General features: G+C 35.2%; 1 protein-coding gene across 2 annotated transcripts in view; it reads left to right on the top strand.

The window, feature by feature from the left end:
* Nrx-IV (neurexin-4) overlaps positions 1-22,038 on the top strand; it is a 491,733-nt gene that overhangs the window by 164,848 nt on the left and 304,847 nt on the right. For both annotated transcript variants that reach the window (XM_090412013.1, XM_090412014.1), the window contains exon 6: positions 5,769-5,938. In XM_090412013.1, coding sequence (XP_090268139.1) covers positions 5,769-5,938 — 170 coding nt within the window. The remainder of the gene's footprint in view (positions 1-5,768; positions 5,939-22,038) is intronic.

Raw genomic sequence — 22,038 nt, 5'->3', positions numbered from 1 at the left:
TATCTTCCTTTAATTTTTTTACTCACTCATTCAGTGAGTAAAGATTTCTTAAATAGAATAGCTAAAGATTCTCACTTGACCAATATACTTGAATATGTCTTTCAGTTTCCTTAATGCATCTTTCTTTTGAAGATAGATGCATTTTTTCAATCACTAAGGAATACATTAACTGAACAGTTCCAAATGCATTTCCAATACAGGGACTTTTTTTACTGTGGATTCCATATTGCTCCTTGGAACATATCGTTTGCCTTTCGTTAAGCACAAAATATTTTCATATACAAAGGCTTGATATATTATACTGTACTTCAATTATCAACTTCAGATGTTCGTATCCTTGGAGAGTTATTAATAATTCATATGAAAACTTTTCAGAGATTAGAGAACTTAACTCATTAGTTTATTAGACCTTTTCGGCCCTCCTTCCTCCCTCCTTCCTTGCTTGCCTACTCTTTTCTCTCTAGTGGTCCTGTTACTCAGTGACAGCTGTTCTGAAAAAAACTAATGTGCATGTCCATTACCAAGATTCAAAGCGAAACTCAAGTGACAAAATGGTTGCCATTGCTACAGTGCTCACCACATGTTATTTGTAGGTTTGTGTTAGCACAAACCTAAAAATAATACATATACAACATTGCTGTACTATTCTCTAAGAATTACAGTATATGCTCAGCAAGTTTACTACTCATAACTATAATTAAGTTTCTTTTATATTGCTACTGCTTAATCATATGGCAGCTCTGGTAATACTAAGCATATAATTGCAATACTAAATGTGAACAAATCACATATATGCTGTATATGTATATTTTTAGATTACTTTATCACATACATAACAAAACATATTCCTCAAAATTTAAAATTTAATTAAATTACAAAAGGACAAACATTAAAGGATTTAGTATTCATTTCCTTCTTAACCTTATTAAGAAGGAAATGAATACTAAATCCTTTAATGTTTGTCCTTTTGTAATTTTGTGCTGTATTATTTTATTTTACACCTATTAGTATAATTACATGTTGAGAAAATTACTTCTCGCTTGGCAGGAATCTATGACAAAAATGATAGAAAATCTTTGGGAACATAAATGAAAGAAGTTTATTAATAAGTTATAAAATCAGATGTTTTATCTGAAATTTACAAATCTTGAATGTACTGACAGTTCAGAAAGCAACAATAATAATGGATTTCAAAAGATATGATACCAGTGCTAGAGTGTAACAGTACAATAAAATATAAGGTTACTACATAAATGATAATACTAATAAAAAGGTTAATCTTTGCAATTAATAAGGATCAGACTTGCCCAAATTTCGAATAATGAAGCAGTCATTCATTTAAGTTCAGCACTAGCATGCAGTTTGTATCTTTTGAAATCTACACAAACTGACTGTCTGTGCTACTTAATCCTCCATCAAAACACAATCCCTGTCTTCATATACCACACTTCTATTTATCAACAACACACACGACATCTACTGCTTACCAGTGTTTTTTTTTTTTTTTTAATGTAAATTGTGTACTTTCTCTGATTTGCTTGTATGCAAGATAAAAAGCCAGAGTTTTCGGGATAAAAAAAACCCCTGCCACTTTCATATGAGATTGGATAACTTGCCTTCATTTGAAAAAGTCCTTATTGATATTCCTCTCATCATGACAAGAATTGAACTGTTTTTTTTCCCAGTTAACTGACAAGCACAATGTCTCATCATTTTTCAGTATCACTACAGAGGTGCAATAAAGTTAGTTTTATTCATATCATTCTTAAATTTAGTTGAAGAAAGCATTTTTATTGCTTATTTCATTCTGCATTCTTATATCATGAAAAGCATCGAATGTATTTATAGAACCCCTTATTACTATAGAAAGTTCCAATGGAAAAATTACACTCTGCAAGTTTTAAACATACTTTTGCCCATTTGGAATGAAGGAATCAGCTAGCATGAATTCATATTCCTTTTTCACAGAGGTAACTTCACTAATTTATAAGTTGCTTAAGCATTTTCCTCATCACTTCTTCCTCTCTTTCCCCCACTGCCCAACAAGCAGAAGGAAAAAAAATCACTTAACTTTCTTCATCATTACAAACATCTAGTTCTAATTCATATAATTCAAATTTGAATATCTGAATTATATGAATACTTGATTGATCCTTGATGGTTTCTTAGTCATCGTATCTTATGAATTTGTGTTTACATTCATAGAATGTATTATGATGACACACTTTTGACTTTCAAAGTATAAAGAGGTTAGTGTCATTTCTAGTTTTCAGAAAGAGGTTAAGTTGTACACTGTTAGGTTGTATTATTGAACTCACAGTGTACAAAATATAACAAAAGTTGACATATTAATTCTTCTAGCTAGTTCATTTTTACATCTAAATTAATATCCTGTTATTAAACAAAATTGAGGAATAAGGCATATAATTTTGTCTCCATTGGGTAAATATCATTGCATCCAGCTGTCTGAGATTGAGTATACTGCTTTCAGTATATACAAAACGAGTAGAAAGTAGTCACTATAACAAACTTGTAGTAACTACAAGAATAATCTGTTTTGGTGTGCATAATTTGCTATAGTGAATTTCTTTTAGTAAAGCATTTTTCTACTGAGGCTTTCATTGGCACTTTAGTAGTTTGTTATAGTGAGTTTTCTGTTGTGAGAGTTGACTGTATGTGATTGCTGTTAGATTTCTTCTCCAAGATCACAGCTACTGAGATTTGTTTTTTGGACATTGTAAACATTGTGCAAAAGCATAGCATGAAATTTTTTTGTGTAGCTTAATGAAAATTAAACTTAAAGGATTTTATACTAAAATTTTTAATTCTATAAAAATTCTATGATAAGAAGTACTCTTAACATGTAGGAATAAGGAAGTGGTTGTGCCACTGTATAAAGCACTGGTCTCAGACCATACTTGGACTATTGTGCTCAAATCTGGTCACCTGGTTTTCAGTGTGATGTGGAGACATTGAAGAGGGTTCAGAGGCAAGTGACTAAGACAATATTGGGACTTTGGACTGCTGGCTATGGAGAGAGGTTGAAAAAATGTGGATTGCAGAGTTTGGTGGAAAAGAAAGAGGTGATATGATAGAGACATTTAAGTTAGTGAGAGGATTTTATCGGATTAATCCAGATGAGATTATAAAAAGAGTAGGGCGAGAAACCAGAGGTCATCCCTGGAAGTTTTGTAAAAGTGTGGTGAAGAGGGGTGTGAGGAGTAGATTTTTTACATGGAGAATTGTCAGTGAATGGGACGCATTACCAGAATGTGTTTTTAATGCAAGGAGTGTGGATTTTAAGATTTGGTATGATATGTTGTGTCAGTTGCATGAACCTCCTACAATGAGTCTGCTGACTCCATGGAGGGTGCAATAATAATTTACAATTATAGAAGTACAGTGGAACCTCAGTTGTGGAACGCCTCTATTCTCGAACAGTTCGGTTCCTGAACATATTTTCCGAACAAAAAACGCTTCGGTTCCTGAACAGGCAACCACATGCTGAGCTGTAAGGCTGGAAAGCGTCAGTTACGCTGCAGCCTTCATTCAGTGCAGACACTTCTCGAATTTGCAGTGCGTTTTCTTGATTTTCTTTTTTTTTTTTCCCATAAATTATTATTAATTAAGTCACCATGGGGCTGGAGAAGAATAGTGATAGCAGCAAAGCGAAAAGTTGCTAGAACCACAATAGAGATGAAAAAAGAAATCATATCCAAACATTAAAATGGCGTTCATGTCTCGAATCTTGCTATGTAGTTCGGTATGGCAAAATCAATGATATGTACAATACTCAAAAATAAAGAGGCGATCAAGAGAGCTGATGTTGCAAGAGGAGTGAAAGTTCTTACTAAATAAAGATCGCAGACGATTGAAGAAGTGGAAAAATTGTTGCTGATTTGGATAAACGAGAAACAGTTAGTTAGCTGGTGATAGTGTTTCTGAGGCTATAATTTGTGAAAAAGCGAGGCAATTACATGATAGCCTGTTAAAGAAAAACCCTGGTACGAGTGTTGATACTGATGTGTTCAAAGCTAGTAGAGGGTGGTTCGAGAAATTTAAGAGGAGAAGCGGCATACATAGTGTAGTTAGCATGGGAAGGCTAACCAAGAAGCTGCTGAGAAATATGTGCAAGGATTTAGTGACTATGTAAAGGCTGAGGGTTTTCTTACCCAGCAAGTGTTCAACTATGATGAAACTGGCCTATTTTGGAAAAAATTGCCAAAGAGGACCTACATCATTCAGGAGGAAAAATCATTGCCAGGACACAAGCCAATGGAGGACAGGCTGACTCTTTTGCTATGTGGAAACGCAAGTGGGGAGTTCAAGGTCAAGCCATTGTTTGTGTACCACTCTGAGAATCCGAGGATGTTTAAGAAAAATAACGTGATGAAAAGTAAATTGCCTGTTATGTGGAGGGCTAATAGTAGGGCTTGGGTAACCAGGCAATTGTTTATTGAGTGGATTCATGAAGTCTTTGCCCCAAGTGTGAGAAAATACCTTCAAGAAAAAAAATTGCCAATTAGATGTCTTCTTGTGATGGACAGTGCTCCTGCTCACCCTCCAGGCTTGGAGGGCGAGTTAGTGGAGCAGTCTGATTTTATCACAGTGAAGTTCCTGCCTCCTAACACAACTTCTCTAATTCAGCCCACGGACCAGCAGGTCATTTCAAACTTTAAAAAACTCTATGCCAAAGCACTGTTTCAAAGGTGTTTTGAAGTGACCTCTGACACAGAATTAACACTCAGAGAATTCTAGAAAAATCTTCAACATCCTCCATTGCTTAAGTATCCTTGACAAAGCCTGGGCACAAGTGACTTACAGGACCATAAATTCAGCCTGGAGAAAATTATGGCCAGACTGTGTAGCAGACAGAGACATTGAGGCTGAGCATGTTGCTCTAGTCGATGATATTGTGTCTCTGGGCAAAAGCATGGGCTTGGAAGTTGACAATGCTGATGTGGACGACTTAGTGGTGGATCACAGGAATGAGCTCACCACAGAAGAACTGGAACACCTTAAGAAGGAGTAGCAAAAGACACAGGTGGAGGAAATGTCTTCAGACACAGGAAGGGATTGAGGAGGTTCCTAGTTCTTTGATCAAAGAAATGTGTGCGAAATGGGGTGAGGCGCAAAGTTTTGCAGAAAGATATTACCCTCACAAAGCTGTAGCAAACCACATCATAAACTTTTTTAATGACAGTGCCATATCTCACTTCAGAAACATTTTAAAACGTAGGCAGAAACAAATCTCATTGGACAGGTTTTTAGTGAGACAGAGGCCCAGTGTGTCTCAAGCAGAGTTGAGTGGTGCCAAGAGACAGAAAAGAGAAGGAGAAAAAAAACCAGAAGGACAGTAACCTGATGTTTTTATGGAAGGGGACTCCTCTTACTCACCTCCTTCAGGTGAGTAGGATATAGATGAAGTTAAATTTTCATCTATATTTTATCTATTTATTGTCTATTTTTATGTAAGATTTTATACATTTTCATTATGTTTGTATACGATCTTATACATGAAGTACTGTTGTAAAGGTTTAAATAAACGATCATCTGGGGTTCGGGAATGGATTAATCCATTTTACATGAATTCTTATAGGGAAATGGTTTCGGTTTTCGAACGAATCGGTTTCCAAACAGCCTTTAGGAACAAATTATGTTCGACAACCGAGGTTTCACTGTAATCTCTGAATTAATGTTTTAAAAATTAGAACATTAATGCCAATTTAGTTATCAAAAACTGTCATTGTGTTAAAAATATTTTTCAGGTGGAGAAGGAATTATGAGTAGCATATCAGTGGGCAGCCTTTTGGATGATAATCTATGGCATGATGTCTTAATTTTGCGCCAGGAGAAAGATATTTCATTTTCTGTAGATAGAGTTGTGGTTAAGGAGAAAATTAGGGGTGATTTCTCTCAGCTTGATTTAAACAGAGAGGTAAGTTTATAGTAATAATGTAAGCTTTATCTATCTAATAAGGATAGTAATGCTTTTTTTTTTGTTTTGTTTTCTGTTCCACCTGATATAGTAAGAAATAAGTATACTTTTGATTTTCATCTATTGGAAAGCTTGCTATGTAATTTTTTTCACTTGGTTAAAGTAAATTATATTTGCCACGAAATTATATTCTTGTTTAACCCTTTATCCAAGTATATAGAACAAACTTTGCAAGCCTTGTCATGAAGTATCTTCATGACTAGGCTTGCTTGTATATAGAGATTGTTGACTTTATGTTAATTGCCTTAGTATTACATAATGCAAAACACACATCCTTTTGGATGTGTATTTTGTTGTACATTATGGAAAGGGTCACTACCCAGACTTGTTTCAACCACTTTCTAGGTTGCGCATAGCAATATGCACATCTGAAAAGAGTGTGCTTTGTATTATGGGATACTAAGAAAGTTAATATGAAGCTAACAGCCTCTATATATTGAAAGTTTATTTTTCATTAGGTTAGACTATAATAAATTTAGTTTAATCCTTTATCCCAGTGAGAGCAAACCAAGTTTGAGCCTGAAAATATCTTCAGGACTGAATATAGTGTTGTACTATCTTACCTGGGTAAGTAGTGCAACACCAGGGCACCTCATAGCAAAGGTGGAGCAAGCTACCAACACTCCTATCCCAGTATCTCTCATAATGCAAAACACATCTCCTTGTGGATATGTATACTGTTATGCATTAAGGGATTGGCCACTACCCAGACTAGTTTCGACCTTTATTGAGGTCTCTTCAGTGGAAGCCAGGCCCAGAGTTGGAGATACCAGGCAGAAGCAGTAGCAAGGTCATCTTTACCTATAGAAATTGCCAAAAGGTTTACCACCTTTTTTATTAAATTACTCTGGATTTAGAGAAAGATGTTGAAAGTTTATTTTTCACTAGGTTAGATTATAATAAATTTAGTTTAATGTTGCCTGGTATCTCCAACTCTGGGCCTGGCTCCCACTGAAGAGACCTCAATAAAGGTCGAAACTAGTCTGGGTAGTGGCCAATCCCTTAATGCATAACAGTATACATATCCACAAGGAGATGTGTTTTGCATCATGGGAGATACTGGGATAGGTGTGTTGGTAGCTTGCTCCACCTTTGCTATGAGTTGGCCTGGTGTTGCACTACTTACACAGGTAAGATAGTACAACACTATATTTAGTCCTGAAGATATTTTCAGGCGCAAACTTGGTTTGCTCTCACTGGGATAAAGGATTAAACTAAATTTATTATAGCCTCTATATAGTTTAGTAGTGAGGATACTTCAAGAGCAAGCTTTGTTACCATACACTTTTATAAAGGATTTCTATAGTAAAGAATTAATATGGAAAACCTGTTCTGATGGTCATGTAAATGACAAAATTGTTCATAATAGATATCATAACTTGTGTAATATTGTTATTTAGATGCTTTTGCAGCCTCCAGCAATATCTCAGCCACTTAATAGTTTAGTTGAGGAAATTGGGATGAATTAACACTTGGGAAATGGTTCATTGAGAATGTTATTTTTTCTTAATACTCGATTTCATGGTAATCAGCTGTTTAAAAAAAAATTATCCTTGGTGGACCTCATTATCCACCAGCAGTGGCTAGAACTTTTTTTTTTATTCCTTTGTCATTTCTGATACTGAAGTAAACACAAATGCATCCCCCCCATGAGTCCCAAGTTTAGTTTTTTGGATATATTTTGTTAGTAAAAGAAATCAAATACAAGGAAAAGCATCACAAGCTAACTTGGATTTTACTATATTCATGAGATTCCTTATTCAGAAAATACTATTAATATGTGCAAAGTTTGTAAACACTTGGAGTAGAAGTTAACTTTGTCCTCTAGACCAAAACATGCTATGTTATTCAGTATACCCCCCCCCCACACACACAACAATAAACATCAGTGAATGTTTATTGTTAAGTACACAGTTTACAATTTAATTGCTTTGAAATTAAGAGTAATTAGTTTTTTATTTTTGCATCCATTATCACCATTTTAGGTTCTCTTTATTTAATATTGTGCTAGAGATTTATTTATTTTTTTAAAAGTAGTTTTGCTTTTAATTTCAAAATACTTAAATTACCTTCATGTTCCCCTTTCATGTTTTAGACAGAACAATGGTTTGTCACGACAAAGTAACTTGGCTTCATGTAAACCTAATTAATGCTACAATAGGGTTAATCCTATTTGCATGGTCTGCTATGTGAATTGCGTGTATTCTCTGACCAGTTCATCTGTCTTGAAAAAAAAAAAAAAAACAGTGGGCGAGCTCCTACATCAGTGCAAGATCATTTAACTAATCTTGTGGGAAGACCAGTATAAGATTCTTCACATCTCATATGGAATTTAAAACCTAGTCTTTCCAAAAAAAAAAAATATATATATATATATATATATTATTTTTACTAAGTGAGGTGTAGGGACACATTTGTGGAAGTGAATCATGATTATTGAAATGGTCATGTTACTTGTTTCTTACATGAAAAATCCAAAATTTCCTTAGAAAATCCATTGATTTTGTGTGACCGCTGCCCCTCTCCCATAACTAAAATTTTTAGTATAATCTCTTACATCATCATCAAATTCCTGCCATGTACCTTCAAGGGGTGTACAGGATATGATACTACTACATGAAAAATTTACATCATTACTAACTTCCTATCTACAATTTTCCTCCAAATCAGTCTGTTACTTGTCAAGACTCCAACTTTATCAGATCTTATATTTCTATCGTCTAAGGGACTTTGTACCGTTTCAATCCACCTATATCTTGGTCTTCCTGTGGGTCGTTTTCCTGCCAACCTGGCAGAGAACACTTTTTTTGCTAATCTTTCCATGCCCATTCTGTTTAAGTGACCATTCCACCTAAGATTCCACCTTCAAGGGGTGTACAGGATATGATACTACTACATGAAAAATTTACATCATTACTAACTTCCTATCTACAATTTTCCTCCAAATCAGTCTGTTACTTGTCAAGACTCCAACTTTATCAGATCTTATATTTCTATCGTCTAAGGGACTTTGTACTGTTTCAATCCACCTATATCTTGGTCTTCCTGTGGGTCGTTTTCCTGCCAACCTGGCAGAGAACACTTTTTTTGCTAATCTTTCCATGCCCATTCTGTTTAAGTGGCCATTCCACCTAAGATTAGCTCCGCTAACACATTCCTGGATGCTGACAATGCCAAGTTCTTTCCAAATATCCCCATTTTTAATATGATATTGCCATTGATGCCATCTGTTCATGCTAATCAAAATAATCTTTCTCAGGACTCTCATATCTGCTGTCTCTAGTCTTTGGTCAAGTATTTTACTTCTGACCCAGCTCACAGATCCATAAGTTAAAACTGGTTTGAACACTGCATACAGCTAATTTAGTGTTCCGACTAATTTCTCTCTTATTTCATATGAATTTATTCAATTGACTTCCTACCATACCAGCTTTGTTGATTCTGTTGTCTATTTCTATATTTAATTTACCATCTTCACTAAAAAATCGTACCTAAGTAGCTGAAATGTTTTACTTGTTCCACAGGTTCTCCATTCACAACACAGTTGACATTTTCAATGATTCTGCCTAATTTCATTGTCTTTATCTTTTTATTGCTGACCTTCATATCTATTACAACAATTATTCAGTTTAGTCTGGGAATCTTGCAGACTTGTAGCGGATTTATTTAGCAGTATAACATCATCTGCATAAAGCAAAGAGCTGACATTAACATCTCCAATTTTGATATCATGTTCAATACCCCTTTCCTTCATAATGTGATCCATATAGATAATGAATAACAGAGAGGATAATGTACATCCTTGTCTCACACCAGATTTAACATTAAACCATCTTCCTCTACTTCCTTCAATTCTAACTGCTGACTTACAACTCAAATAAAGACTAAGTATTGCTTGATATAATGCCCGATTGACACCATATAACTGCAGCGTATTGAATAGCTTCTCTCTTGGCACCTTGTCATATACCTTTTCCAAATCGACAAAACTTAAATACAGATCTTTGTTATATTCCCATGCTTTCTGGTCGACTATTTGTCGTAAAGTGAAGATCTGATCCTGACAGCCTCTATTTGATCTAATCCAGCTTGTTCTTCACCAAGCTTTTCTTCCACAATTCTTCTCAACCATTTCTCAAATATACTTGCATATATCTTGCCAGGAACACTCAGTAGGGATATGTAATTCTCTCATTGTTTTATTTCCCTTTTTATATGTGGGTACTATGAGAGCTCTACTCCAATCATCGGGAATTCGTCCCTCTGTCCAGGCTTTCTGAACTATGCAGTGCAGCCACTGTAAAACTTTTATACCACCAAAGTTCAGCATTTCTGGTCGAATATCATCTACTCCTGCTGTCTTTCCACATTTCAAGCCTTTGATGGCTTTTCCTACTTCAAGTACGGGTATGTATTCCTGACTGTATGCCTGTTGAGTGTTTTTTTACCACTGTGGTATCACTGTTTGTTTCATTTAGCAATTTTTCGAAGTAGTTACTCCATACTTCAAGGATATCTTTTTTCTCCCTTTTCATGTCACCTTTATCATCCTGACTCCTTTTACAACACTCTTTCCTCCATTCCGAAGCTTCTTAGGAATGGAGGAAAGATATTCCTGGTGGCAAAATATTCCAGAATATTTTGCCACCTTCTTGATATTTATTTTCTACGTTCTTGCCAAAGTCCTCCTATGACTTTTGTTTTGCTAGTTTTACACGCTGATTAGCTTTCTTACATTTGTCTCTGTATTCTCTGAGAGCACAAGCTGATTATTTGCTAGCAACTTTTGATATGCTTTCTTGTTTTCCTTCACTGCCTCTTTAACTTTCTGTGTCCACCATGGAGTTCTAATTTTTCTATCCTTGCAGACAATTTCACCACATGCCCCTCTAGTTGAATCAATCAGGGTTTTCTCCAAGGCTTGCCACTGAATCTCCAGGGTTTGATTCCTGTTCTCAAACTCTCTTTCATTTTTCCTTCAATAATCTTTGTGTATTTTAGTCTACAGTTGACATCTGAGAGGTGCTCAACTTTTATTCACTTTAAAACTTTCTTACGTGTTATTTTTTTTCAATATGAAATTCAATTTTATCCTGCCCAAAGACTGAATAGTGATCACTTCTAATTTCAAATCCTCTATATGCTCTAGTGTCCTGCACCAGGGAGAAAACGTCACTATCAACAATAACATAGTCAATGAGACTTTTCTTATTCCTTGCCTCCTCTCTCCATGTGAATTTGTGCACATTTTTATGTTGGAACATGGTGTTAGTAATAACCAGTCCATGTCCTGAGCAGAAATCCGATAGGTATTTGCCATTATTATTAGCTTTGCTCTTTTCTCCAAATTTTCCCAAAATATTTTTGTATGTCTCACAATCATTTCCTACTCTGCTATTTAGATCCACAACAAGGACCAACTTTTCCTTTTTCATTGTGTCAGTTGCTTTTTCTAAAGCGTCAAAAAATTCCTCCACTTCTATTTTAGTAGAACCTTCTGTGGGACCATAGGCACAAATAAGTCTCATTGTCAAGTTCCCCATTCTCATATTTGCCCACATTACTCTACTTGAGACTGCCTGCCATTCAAGAAGATTAGCCTCGTATTTTGTGTTGAATACTATGGCTACTTCTTCTTTTCCTTGATTGTCATTGCCTAAATATAACATTTTGTATTTATTGCTCAGAAAGATCTCACCAGTTTTTCTTTTTTGTTTCAGTCACCCCAATTATGTTGATCTGGTGCTTATCTAATTCCTCAGCTAGCTCCATTTCTTTGCCATTCAGGCTTCTTATGTTGATAGTACCGATCTTTAACTCTGGTGATGTTGACTTGTGTGTTTTCAGATCTCTTACTTGTACATTTAAGCATCTATCTTTTGCTTAAAACTGTGAGTAAAGTTATATAAACACCAGGATCATAATCGTGGAAGAGATTCGAAATTTAACAACAAAAAAATGAATACCCCATTTTCGGTATTCTCTATTGTTGGGTAAGTTTATGGTTGTAATGGAGTTGATTTTAAAATGACTGTCTCTGAAATATTTGCTAAGATATTGCAGCCGTACTTCTTGAGGTTTAGGGAAGTCATCATTGCTGCTGATCCCAGACTTCTGACTTCTGTTATAACTATTATCTTTCATTTAAAACTTATATAATGAGTATCCAGAGCTGATTTGTCAGTCCTGATTTAGCATAACAGAGTACTTGAGGGTCAAAGCTGTATAACTGAGAGGAGACCTCCACATAGCCTTTAAAGGAATGCGGAGAACCGACTAGGGCTTCTGACCTAACGTCTAATCCTCACCTTTTCATGGTGCACTCTGTTAGGTATCTACCTGGATGCTGAATAAACAAAGGCCGGAAATTTGGGATTTAGCTGGCCAAATTGTATTCTCATTGGCTTAAACCACAATATAAAATGGTGGTACAAAACAGAATTTCATGCCAGCTGAGACGTTACCTGGTTAAAAAAGAGGCCACATTGTTTTTGTCAGGACAAACAGCAGAAAGTCAGTTATTGGAACAAATCCTAAAACACACCCTAACTCAACATCACATGAATTCAAGATCGGTACTATCAACATAGCCTGAATGGCAAAGAGATGGAGCTAGCTGAGAAATTGGATAAGTACCAGATTGACATAATAGGGGTGACTGAAACAAATAAAGACAATCTGGCGAGATTTTTCTGAGCAATAAATGCAAAATGTTAGATTCAGGCAATGAAAATCAGGGAAAAGGAGATGTAGCTAAAGTATTGAACACAGAATACAAACCTAATCTTGAATGGCAAGCAGTATCAAGTAGAGTGATGTGGGCAAATGTCAGAATGGTTGAACTGGACAATGAGGCTTATTTATGTCTGTAGTCCCACAGTAGGTTCTACTAAGGTAGAAGTGGAAGAATTTTTTTGAGGCTTTAGAGAAAGCAACTGACACAATGAAAAAGGAAAAGTTGGTCCTTTTTGGGGATCTAAATAGAAGAGTAGGAAATGATTGTCAGACATACATAAATATTTTGGGAAAATTTGGAGAAAGAGCAAAGCTAATAATAATGGCAAATTTCTGCTCAGGACATGGACTGGTTATTACTAACACAATGTTCTAACATACAAAATATGCACAAATTCTCCATGTGAATTGCGCACAGAAAGTCTCATTGACTATGTTATTGACATTTTTCACTGGTGCAGGACACTAGAGTGTACAGAGGATTTGAAATTGGAAGTGATCACCATTTAGTCTTTAGCAGGATAAAATTGAATTTCATAATGAAAAGAAGAACATGTAAGAAAGTTTCAAAGCAAATAAAAGTTGAGTAGCTGTCAGATGTGAACTACAGACTAAAATACACAAACATTACTGAGGAAAAAATGAAACAGTTTGAGAACAGGAATCAAACCTTGGAAATTCAGTGGCAAACTCTGAAGAAAACATTGATTGATTCTGCCAGAGAGGCATGTGGTGAGGTTGTCTGCAAGGATAAAAAAATCAGAACTCCCTGGTGGACACAGGAAGTTAAAGAGGCAGTGAAGGAAAAGAAGAAAGCATATCAAAAGTTCCTGTCAAATAAGTCAGCTGGTAAGACTGGTAAGAACATAGAAAATAAATATCAAGAAGGTAGCAAGACATTGTGGAGATGGTTGGAGAAGCTCAGAAATGGAGGAAAGAGTGCTGTAAAAGGAATTAGAGATGATAAAGATGACATGCAAACTGGAGAAAAAGATATCCTTGAAGTATGGAGAAATTTTTATGATAAATTTTTAAGGATGCAGTTCTTTTAATATGGCTTTGAAATGAAATGGGGTAAGGACTTAGCTGTGGGACAAGATTTGTAATTATTTCCAAATGCGTGGAAAGGTTTGTGTTGGCAGTACATGTTAATTTATTTTCACAATGTTGTTTACAACATAGGATGATAACAAAATAATTTATATTTATTAACTTATTAACTTATATTATATCCAGCATCTTCAGAACACAAGAAGAACAGTTTGTTTACAGTACACAAAACAACAGCAATTTGGTATAAAACAGTGTGAACTAGTTTTAAAAAAAATTGTAACAGACAACACAATGCACTAAAGTCCTAATTAGGTGCCATCCATGTTGGAAAAAGAGAGAAAACAAGTTAATTGGATCTTAATATGACTGTCTCCTAGATTTTTGGGAAATTTTTACAGCCATATTTGTCCGGTTTGGATTTCTTTCAGACTTGAAAGTAATGTGTTTCTATATGTCAAGAGACTAACATGACGATAGGTATCTGGTGGTGGGGCTGTCACCTTAAGACAACTAGGCTTGCCTTTTTTAGTAGATAGTGGAAACTACAGATTGAGAGGAAAGAGTCACCCCCTTGTCCTCAAATTGCTCTTATAGCACTGGGGGGGGGGGAGTAGTAAGAAGTGAGTAGAGGGAAAGAAGAGTAGAAGACCAGTCTCCAGGTATAATATACCAAGTGTATATTGTACGAAGTAAGATCAGGTCTAACTTGGGTATCTCTGGTTTGCCATGCCTGTACTCACCAATGTGAGCCCCTGAGAAAACAAATACTAAAATATAAGCCAATTGGAAAGCTAAGGCAGGGTAGATCTCAAAAAAGGATATTGGATGGATAATGAGACCGGTACAGACCAATACGGTCTATACCCATAATTAGTGTTTTGATGATGATGATATTTGTTGAGGTTTGAAGTATGTTTTAAAGCTGCTGTTGACTCCATAAACAATCTCTCTCTGTCTTTTAATGACTTTTGTGTAGTACTTTCTTTTTCTTCCATTTGATTCTGTGTGAAGGGATATCCAAGGCATGTCTGCTAGTCCCGACTTGCCATAATGATAGTGCTGGATGTATTTTTTATGTTTACCAAGGCAGATGGCAGCAGTCCTTCCTGTCTGTCCTTAGTAAGCCAGGTCAAAAGAACAGGGCACTTCATAAACTCCTGCATGTGATAAAGAAGAGAGTTTGTCCTTGGGTGAACGGATGAGAGGTGCCAATTTGATATATGGTTTAAATATGGTGCATAGCTGATATTTATTAAGCACTCGAGGTGCCCTTTCAGATGTGCCTTGAATGTATGAGAACTGTTTTGCTCTAGTCTTGTATGATAGGCAATGGAGGAGAGTATTTCTGGAGAGCATTTAGTATTTTTTTTCTATCCTTTGGAGATTATAATCATTGGCTAAGAGCATTGTCATTGAAACAAACAGCTCTAGTTCTGTGAATTAGTGTTTTTAGGATATCATACTGTTGAGATGGATGATGATTACTGTTTGTGTAAATATCTCCCTGTATGTGCGGGTTTTCTATAAACAGAAAAAGATAAGGAACCATGTGGAAGCCATGTAATTGTTATATCTAGGAAGGGCAGACAGTCATTAGCTTCTTGTTCCATTAATATGAAGTGCCTTTTAGAGTGTTGGCTAAATGCACCTAAAATGTATGTAATGTGTCTGGACCATGTGGTCAAATAGAAAACATTTGGCTAAGAGCATTGTCATTGAAACAAACAGCTCTAGTTCTGTGAATTAGTGTTTTTAGGATATCATACTGTTGAGATGGATGATGATTACTGTTTGTGTAAATATCTCCCTGTATGTGCGAGTTTTCTATAAACAGAAAAAGATAAGGAACCATGTGGAAGCCATGTAATTGTTATATCTAGGAAGGGCAGACAGTCATTAGCTTCTTGTTCCATTAATATGAAGTGCCTTTTAGAGTGTTGGCTAAATGCACCTAAAATGTATGTAATGTGTCTGGACCATGTGGTCAAATAGAAAACACATCGTTTGCCATTTGAACAGGCAAGAGAAAACACTGTGCCCCGTAGAAATTTTGTGTTTGCATTTCATCAGGCATGCCACGTGTTGTGACACTTCTACGAAAGGAGTGGGGAGGACTAATGTGTTTGTTTTACGATGTATAAGAAAATAAAGAAAATACTATATTTGATTGGTTTATTTGAATTACTAAAAGGTGTAAATATGTGAACCATCATTAATAAGCCATGTGAGGATGGGAACTATAAAGGAGAGAAAAAACAAGTGTAAATAGAAATACTTTCATTACTAGCAAACAATTTATTAATAATTAACATGTATGATATGAGGGAGCAAATAGCATGTGATCCTATAAATTCTAGATATGTGCATTTATGATGGTCAAATAACAATTTGTTTGCAAAGTATAAATAACTAACCAATAATAAACAACTGCTGTATACATCTGGTGGTTCAGTGAACTATAGGAAATTACTAATGCAATGAACTAATAAGAGGGTTGTTTGAAAAGTTCGGTAAAAAAAAATAAGTTAAACACATTTTTTTTGGAAAAAATCACCTTTATTTCTCAACATAGTCTCCATCAAGGTCTACTCGTTTGGTCCAGCAAGTTTCCAATTATTTATTTCGTCCCATCTAAAAAGTAGGATTTGTCAAATTGTGCAAAATAGTCATTGACAGCCTTGATGACATCTTCTTTTGAAGAAAATTTTTTCTTACCAAGCCAAATTTTTAAGTTTGGGAACAAGAAGTCACACAGGGCCAAGTCCTTAGAATATGGTGGATGTGGAACCAATTCGAACCTCAATTCGTGCAATTTTGCCATTGCAACAGCCAATGTGGGAGATGGTGTTGTCTTGATGAAAGAGCACTTTTTTGTGCACCAATCTTGGCTGTTTTTTCTTCAGTTCTTCTTTAAAATGGTCCAACAATGATGCATAATAGACTCCTATTATTGTCTTACCCTTTTTCATATAGTCTATCATGATAATTCCTTGGGAATCCCAAAAAAACAGTGGCCATCACCTTCCAGCTGACAAAACAGTCTTTGCTTTTTTCAATGCTCTTTCAAGTAGTGATGGATCCAAGTTTCGTCTGCAGTCACAAATTGATGCAAAAAATCCTGCGAAATGCAATTAAACATGGCCAAACACTGCATTGAAATGTCTTTTTGCCTGCATTTTTGATCAATGGTCAACAATCGCTGCACCCATCGCGCGCACACAGCTTTTTCATGTGCAATGGTTCGTGCAGGATTTTATACACCCATTCAGCTGAGATTCCTACAATCTCAGCAATCTCGTGCACTTCCACTTGGCGGTCTTTCAAACAATACCATGGATTTTGTCAATCATTTCCTTGGAAGTGACATCAATTTAGTCCAGAACACGCTTTGATGGATTTACGACCCTGTTTAAACTCATTTATCCAAAAATAGTCATTAAAGACTACTATTTTTGCAGTTCATAGGACAGTCCCTATGAACTGCATCTAACTCGGCTTTGATCTGTGCGGCCATCCACTTCTTCAAATAAAAGTGTTTTATCACTGCATGAAGCTCGTTTTTCTCCATTTTTATGGAAAATACAAACAGTCATTTTAAATGTTTGCCAAACAAGACCTATGTGCTGCACGTGGCTAAAATTTTACCAGGGGTCATGAAAAATATGATACATGCTGACACTGGTATGAATGAATTGTGTCGCCGTGTATCCATACTTTTCAAATAACCCTCATAATATTGAATAAGTGATTCATTTAGGCAGGTAGGAATACGTGGGGTGATAGAGCAACAAATCATCTTATAAACTTTGTTGTGTTTGTTATGTGTATTTACTTCTATGTTTTATTTATACAAATACATGTTGACTTTATCAAGTCAACTTTTATCACTTCATTTTTTAAGAAGTTTCTTTTATTTATTTAGGATCAATATGCATTTTACACAGTAATAGGATACATAATTTCCAATCATTGAAATTATCCACCCTTTTGCAAATCCTACATTCATTACTTTTTTTTTTTTTTTATCAGTGGCTCTTATCAATAATTGATATCTCACATATGGTAGTATTTTGTGGTAAATTAACCACTTCTTAAAATACACAGAAGTATTCTTTTTTATTCAGGAACAGATAAATTTTTAATTTGTCTGTTTTTTCTGAAGATTGGAATAAAAATGTTCCTATAACTGTTAAAAACATTCCAACGAAATTTGACTTCCTGACCTAGGATTACTATGGTATTGAGTGTTTTTGATCTCTAGGTTTCTGCCTAATCTCTAATGAGACCTAACAGTTTGAAATATCTATCAGACCAGCAAAACCTAATTTAAGCACTAATGAAAGGCAAATATATGGGTTCCTGGGCAGAGCTTGTGACTTAAGTAGTGCAAACCAAGGCAACTCTGATGCCGATAAGCTCTGAGGTAAATTTTCAAAACTAGCTTTAGTTATGTTTGGATATAAAATTCTCAACTTTAATATCTCACTTATGCCAGATTGAAGCCTTTTGACTCGATACTTTAGTCATTTTTGGTGCTTAAGAGTTTGAATTTGCTTCCATTACAGGAAACAAGTGCACTGCACTTGACAGGTTTAAAAAGTAAGTTCATCTGGTGATAGCACTATGGGTGATAATCTGAATAAGAAAAATTTGTTCTGAATAATCCCTCACTTGTTCCTGAGACTTAAACAAGTTGATCCACCCATACTCAAAGATAAATTACTACTTCATCCTTACCTGCTTGATAAATTCGACATGTATTTGAAATGTTATGCCCAAGTTGTTCTAATAGGGAATTGCTTGCTAGTCGTCAAAGGGAATAATTCATTAATTGATTTTTATGTTTTATTGTGTTCTATAAAAAAAGTAATTATTTTTAGAATAATTAGTTTTTTTTATTGAATGTTACTGTTGATTTTCATGTATTTATGCAGTATTTGATGTTTCCTGATAATATGTTGAAAAGCTATAATATTAAACTAGTACCATCAAATGGCATCAAAACCCAGAATGATAGAACAGCACCAACAAAGAGAAATATTAGCAAAATTGTAAACAAGGAAATTTCCCCCATTGAACAGAATTCATGCCATTTTGGAACTAATGAAGATATTAAGTATGAATTAACTTTGGAAATATCTACACTAAAACAAATTACCAGACAAATATTAAGGAAACTGGAAAAAGTTGAAAAGCAATTAGAGAGGCATTGGAAATACATGGAAGAGTAAGCAGCAAAGTCAGAATCAGGTAGGTTAAATTGATTATAAAAAGGATATTATATCATGATGATTCAATTCTTAAACATGGAATTGATGACCAAGCTACCACCTCTAGTTCATGATAACCTCTAGTTTTCCAGGTGCTAAAATCAAATATTTAATGAATTTAATTGAAAAGCATAAAAGTAAGAGATTGCAGTCTGGAAGTAACAAATGATTTGTCTGTTGATAAATACAGTGTGCTTATGAAACTTATGCATGTGGAAAAAAATATAGAATTAAAAAAAATCTCCAGTATATTTCATCCAGTTTAACATGGATATTGTCAAAGAGAAAGACTGGCAACTACATTCAAAACATGAATCATGAGCCACGTAGCATGTCCTTACTAACTTATGCCTTGGTTGTGCTGAGTTTGACAGATTACACCATTTGTCCAAAGGAACAATGGTAAATTTCTGCAAGTAAAAATAACATAAATTAAATTGATTTATTATTATTTTTTGAGATCAGTTAATGGCAATCATTTCCCAATATTTTGAGATTGGCATACAGTCAGAACGGTTAAGGTTTGGACAATTTTGTAGTGTTTCAAGTAAAGGGCAATCAAGTTTGAACCTGGAATGAAAAATCTTTGTCTAGTTCCAGAGAAATGTGTGTTTAGTGTCAGCAATATGAGATGTAAGGCCAGAACCCATGGGTTCTGGCCTTAATTATCCAAAATTTGAAATCCTCTTTTGATTCCAAAAATGCAATATATTCTTGTGATGTTCTTGGATTCTGATCAAAGCAGAGTGGCCAGTCTATCCAAAGTAGGTAAGATGACATGCATGTCATCATATAAGGACAGAGGTAGAATATATCCTTTACGGACATAACAGAAAAGAGTTTCCGAGCTGGTTTGAAGGAAGTGTATGGATTAAATTTGTGAAGAATCCATGCTCAGGTGTCTCTTTAAAGTAGGGCACTGAAATTTCACATTTGATTGTAGTCTGGTAAATGGATGATAACTATCAATACTTTTCTGAATGATAGTTTCATTGTAACCATTAGACATCAGAGTGCTTTTAATTTTATTTAATTCATCTAAAAATGGGCAATCAGGAGAGCAGATCACATGTGAGCTCTATGTACAAGACTTTTGATAATACCTGTCTTCTGCGATGAATGATATGTTGAGGATGAGTGACTTTATCTGCCATCAAAGGTTGGCTTTTAATAAACTGAAATCTATGCATCCATTAACTCCAAGACTATATGGTGTTCCCAAAATCCATAAAGAAGGTACACCATTACATCCAATAGTAGATGGTATCCATTCCCCTACTTACAAACTATCAAAATATCTAGCCAAAATGTTACAAGAACACATTCACAACACGGATTCTTATATGAAGAACTCCCAACATTTCTTGGAGTAATTAAAAAACATCCATATCTCTGAAAATAATATTATGGCTAGTCTGGATGTCACATCTCTATTCACGAATATCCCACTTTCAGAAGTCATTGACATCTTAGAAAACTTGTTCCCACCAAACATCACCAAGTTGTTCATTCCTTACATAGCCTATGTGTTCTTTCTTTCTTAATGCTTGAACAACTTGGTGATGTTTGGTGGGAACAAGTTTAACAGACAAGATATATCAGGCCTTTCTTTCCACTTTGACTCTATCAACCATAATATTGAATGGGATGTGAGTCATATGCCCTACATAGAAGAGAACTACCATTTCAGAACATTCAAAGAAGCTGCTACAGTTGTCCGTTCAACTGGTCACTTAAATAAGAATCGAGGCCTAATCCACCAGATATATGGAACTCTAATCAGATCATTTAACCAAAAAGAAATGAACTTGCATGAAAATTACAATAAATATCTCAACCAATAAAATGTTGTACTTGCGACACGCGTATTGTATCAGTGATAAGTTTATATAATTTTTAGAATTGTCAGTTAGTTTCCTAGTTTTTGTTACTTTCTATTGCTTACCAGTGTATCCTTTGAAAATGCTGACAGATATTAGTCAGTGAAACGTCGGATTTTAAACTATTATTTACTTGACTAACATACAGAATTAAGTCTTTAATTTATTAATACTAGTGGTCAAGAAAAAGGTCATAATATTGACTATTTATGTCTATGGTTGGTGACAGTGATCATGTACTGACGTGGGAAATGGCTTGGTGTATGGATATCAAAGAAAAGTTTATACACTGAACTTTTCATTCACTTTTTCTGAAATGTTTATTTTCTTCAATCTGACTCTCCAAACAGAAAGTCATCTTTCTTGGATACTTCAATGCCCACAACACCAGCTGAGACTTTTGCAATCGTAAATGATCTCACACAAATTGGCATATACCCACCACAATACCAGATAATCCCAAACACCCTAGATCTCTTCTTCACTGGTGACCCATCTGAGTACACTGTGAACATTGTCTGTCCTCTGGGTAGCTCAGGCCTATGTAGTCTCATTTCTTTCTCAGCTCTCTTTCCCCATGGAGCAATTCATACACAGCTACTCACATCCATGTGTTGTATGGCATTACCAGAAAGCCAAGTTGGATGATCTTTGCAATTTCTACACCATTACTTTTTCCATCTACCTGAGCTAAACCTATGTGCAGAAGGAATTGCCAAAATAATTCTCATCAGCATGGAAACATTTATTCCCTGCTCCACCCTAAATTCTCAACTGCTGTCTAAGCCTTGGTTTTCCTACAGGTGTGGCAACACTCTACAAAAGAAGTCAGCATAACCTTCCTATACTGCCTATACCAAAGCCTAGAATACCTGGAAGAAAATTATCACCACATTGAAATCTAATTGTAAGATAGCTTAAAAGCAGGAAACTTGCATTCTGACCAAAGGCAGCCATGTTTTCTAGACTCTAGCATAGCCAAAGCTGTCAGCCTTAACTTCTGCCCAACACTACTCTTACACCCCAGGTATTATTGTATTATCACAGATAAAGCTAACCTGGTCTCCTACTACTTCGATTTGTGTATAACCAATCATGGTAA

This window comes from Typopeltis vanoorti, chromosome 22 (assembly GCF_054136105.1).
Source record: "Typopeltis vanoorti isolate ZY-2024b chromosome 22, IOZ_Tvanoo_1.0, whole genome shotgun sequence".
NCBI lineage: Eukaryota > Metazoa > Arthropoda > Arachnida > Uropygi > Thelyphonidae > Typopeltis > Typopeltis vanoorti.
This window is presented reverse-complemented; position numbering and strand designations above follow the sequence as displayed.